The sequence below is a fragment of the Myotis davidii genome, unplaced genomic scaffold (assembly GCF_000327345.1).
Source record: "Myotis davidii unplaced genomic scaffold, ASM32734v1 scaffold18, whole genome shotgun sequence".
Lineage (NCBI taxonomy): Eukaryota > Metazoa > Chordata > Mammalia > Chiroptera > Vespertilionidae > Myotis > Myotis davidii.
The window spans coordinates 1372046-1374545 of NW_006292696.1; the positions used below are offsets into that span (position 1 = coordinate 1372046).

At 56.0% G+C, this 2500-nt stretch overlaps 1 protein-coding gene across 1 annotated transcript in view; it reads right to left on the bottom strand.

Annotated features, from left to right (window-relative positions):
- PDGFRB (platelet derived growth factor receptor beta) overlaps nucleotides 1-2500 on the bottom strand; it is a 37380-nt gene that overhangs the window by 13021 nt on the left and 21859 nt on the right. The window contains exons 9-11 of the mRNA XM_006766239.2: nucleotides 1582-1705; nucleotides 995-1206; nucleotides 81-175 (exon numbers count right to left, since the gene is read on the bottom strand). Of these exons, the coding sequence (XP_006766302.1) occupies nucleotides 81-175; nucleotides 995-1206; nucleotides 1582-1705 (431 nt within the window). The remainder of the gene's footprint in view (nucleotides 1-80; nucleotides 176-994; nucleotides 1207-1581; nucleotides 1706-2500) is intronic.

The following is a 2500-nucleotide window of genomic DNA, read 5'->3' on the forward strand; positions in this document are numbered from 1 at the left end:
GGGTGGGGTGGGGGTGGTTGGGGGTCCATACAATACAATGGTGTGCCTGTCTGTATCCCTTAGGCAAGGGAGGGGCTTACCTTCTGCCAGAGCATGATGAGGATGATGAGGGAGATGATTGTGAGGACCACCAAAGCCAGGATGGCCGAGATCACCACCACCTTGAAGGGCAGGGCTGGAGGTAGAGACAAGAGCTGGCCATAAGCCAACAGGGCACTTGGCAGCTGCCTTTCTCACCCCACCTCCAGTACCACAAATCCCTCTCTGCCCACCCTGCCCAGAACAGAAGCCCCCTCTCATTCCCTCCCACAGGCTATAATGTCAGACCCTCAGCCTCTCCCTCTGGGCCACACCTTCAGCTTCTCCCATAAATACCCATGCCCTTCAGTAACTACCCACTGTTCAGATCGCTACGGCCTCCCTATCCCTTCAGCCCTTGCAGGGGTCAGTGTGGCTTGTCTGCCATGGCTCCAGATCAGATGGAAGCTCCTGGCAGCCAGGCTGTGGCTCACCTTTCCTCTCCATGCTCATGGACATGCACCATGCCAGTTGCCCACGTGCACAGGAATTGTACACGCATGCTTACACACTTGTATGGGACTGTGCACCCACAAAGACATGCATAGACAAACACTCGTGGGTTTACACATGGATCTGGGTGCATTCTTCATTACATGTTTACAAACCTACATTTGGAGGGTTTGTGCCCATGTCTAAGGGTCAGGCATGCTCATGTACATGGCTTACGACACACATAGTGTACATACACTGGGCATAAGGAGACAGGGTTATTCATAGCCATGGTTTACAGACATATGCTTGTGGATGTACACGTGTGGCAATACTGTGCTGTTGTGTAAGCGTAGGAACATACTTCGGTGAGCGGAGTGCCCATGGACATGCTGACTTGGGCACACGGGCACAGTCACAAGTGTGGCAGGCTCGAGGTGGGGGTGAGGGGTCATCGGAAGGCCACTAAGGCTGGGTGACTCACACTGGGGCACCAGGGTGACCTCCTGCACATCATCGCCCAGCAGGTTTCGCAGCGTGCAGCGCACAGACAGCGGCTGATCCACGCGGCGCAGGCGCAGCGTGCTCACCACCTCGAACTGCTGCTCCTCCGCCCAGTACGTCACGTTAGTCTCCAGCTGGCTCGCCTCCTCGGAACTGTTCCCCAGCGGCGTGGGTGGCAGCTCGCGCGGACACCTGCCCAGGGAGCCAGCCAGGTCAGCTTGCAGGCCCTGCCCTCCGCAGGAGCCTCTAGGCTACTTCCGGCTTCCCGACCCTGAGCTGGCTCTTCTGCGGTCCCTCGACTGGCTGACCAGCAGGGGGCGCTCCTACCCCAGAACTGAGAAGCCCGATTCACAAATTCCATTCCCTTCGTTTGACCCTCAGAATAAAGTTAAGGAAAAGGGGGCAACTTAGGTCATGCAGGGCATCTCCACGAAGCCACATCTTCTAGGATATGACTCTAGCCTGGAACAATGTGCCCGGAGGAAGGGGCTGGACTAGATGACCTTCAGTGGGTCCTTCCAGCCAGCTGTGGGTTCCCTGGGAGACTGAGGCAGGTGTTCTGCTCACCTTTTGAGGTCACTGCAGATAGACCAGGTGAGGTGTGGCTGAGGCATGCCCCGGCCACGACAGCGGACTGTCTGCTCCCCGTCGGCAGGATGGCTCTCACTCAGCTCCAGCACGTGGACAGGCACTGCATGGAGAAGGCATGGGGCCAGGCGGAGGGAAGGTCAGAGCAGGCAGGTAGGGAGCAAGATCCTCTGGGAGGCAGGACATGGTCCAGAGTCTCCCTGGGGGAGGGGAGCTGCCGACTGCAGGTGAACGTTAAATACTAGGAATCCCCGTGTGAAAACTGGCGGATTCCCCTTCGGGGTACTTCAAAGGGGAAGCCCCGGCAGGGTGCTAGTCTGTCTTTAACACCTCTCAGAGACTTGCTAATCTCCCCTTTTAACAAAGAGAGAGCAGGCCTCAGGATCAGGGCCCTGGGAAGGCAAGAGCAGGGAGCTCCAGTTTAATAGCATCGCTTTGTTGTCTTGGAGTCGATTTAGTGGTGCTTTATATTTATGATGCTTAACAGTGTTTCCCACCCACAACTGAGAGGTTAAATTCTCTTTCAAAACACGTTTTTAGAAAGTCAATGGGCAAAACATTAAGACACGATCATGTCGTTCCTCTGCTCAAAACCCTGCAGGGACTCTTCTTTTTAGTCACAGAAAAAGCCCAAGTCCACCCAAGAGCCCACGAGGACCTGCACAATCTGTCCCGTCCACCCCACCACTGCCCCGTCCCAGCTCTGACCTCGTCTCCCACCACTCTCCCCAGCACACTGTTCCGGCCGCTCAGGCCTTTCTGCCTGGTATACCCTTTTCTCAAATAGCCACTCGGCTAATGCCCTCACCTTCTTCCAGTCTTCACACAATTGTCACCTCCATGAGGCCAACCCCATCACTGCTATTTAAAAGGCCAACCCTGCCCCCCAGAACTCTCA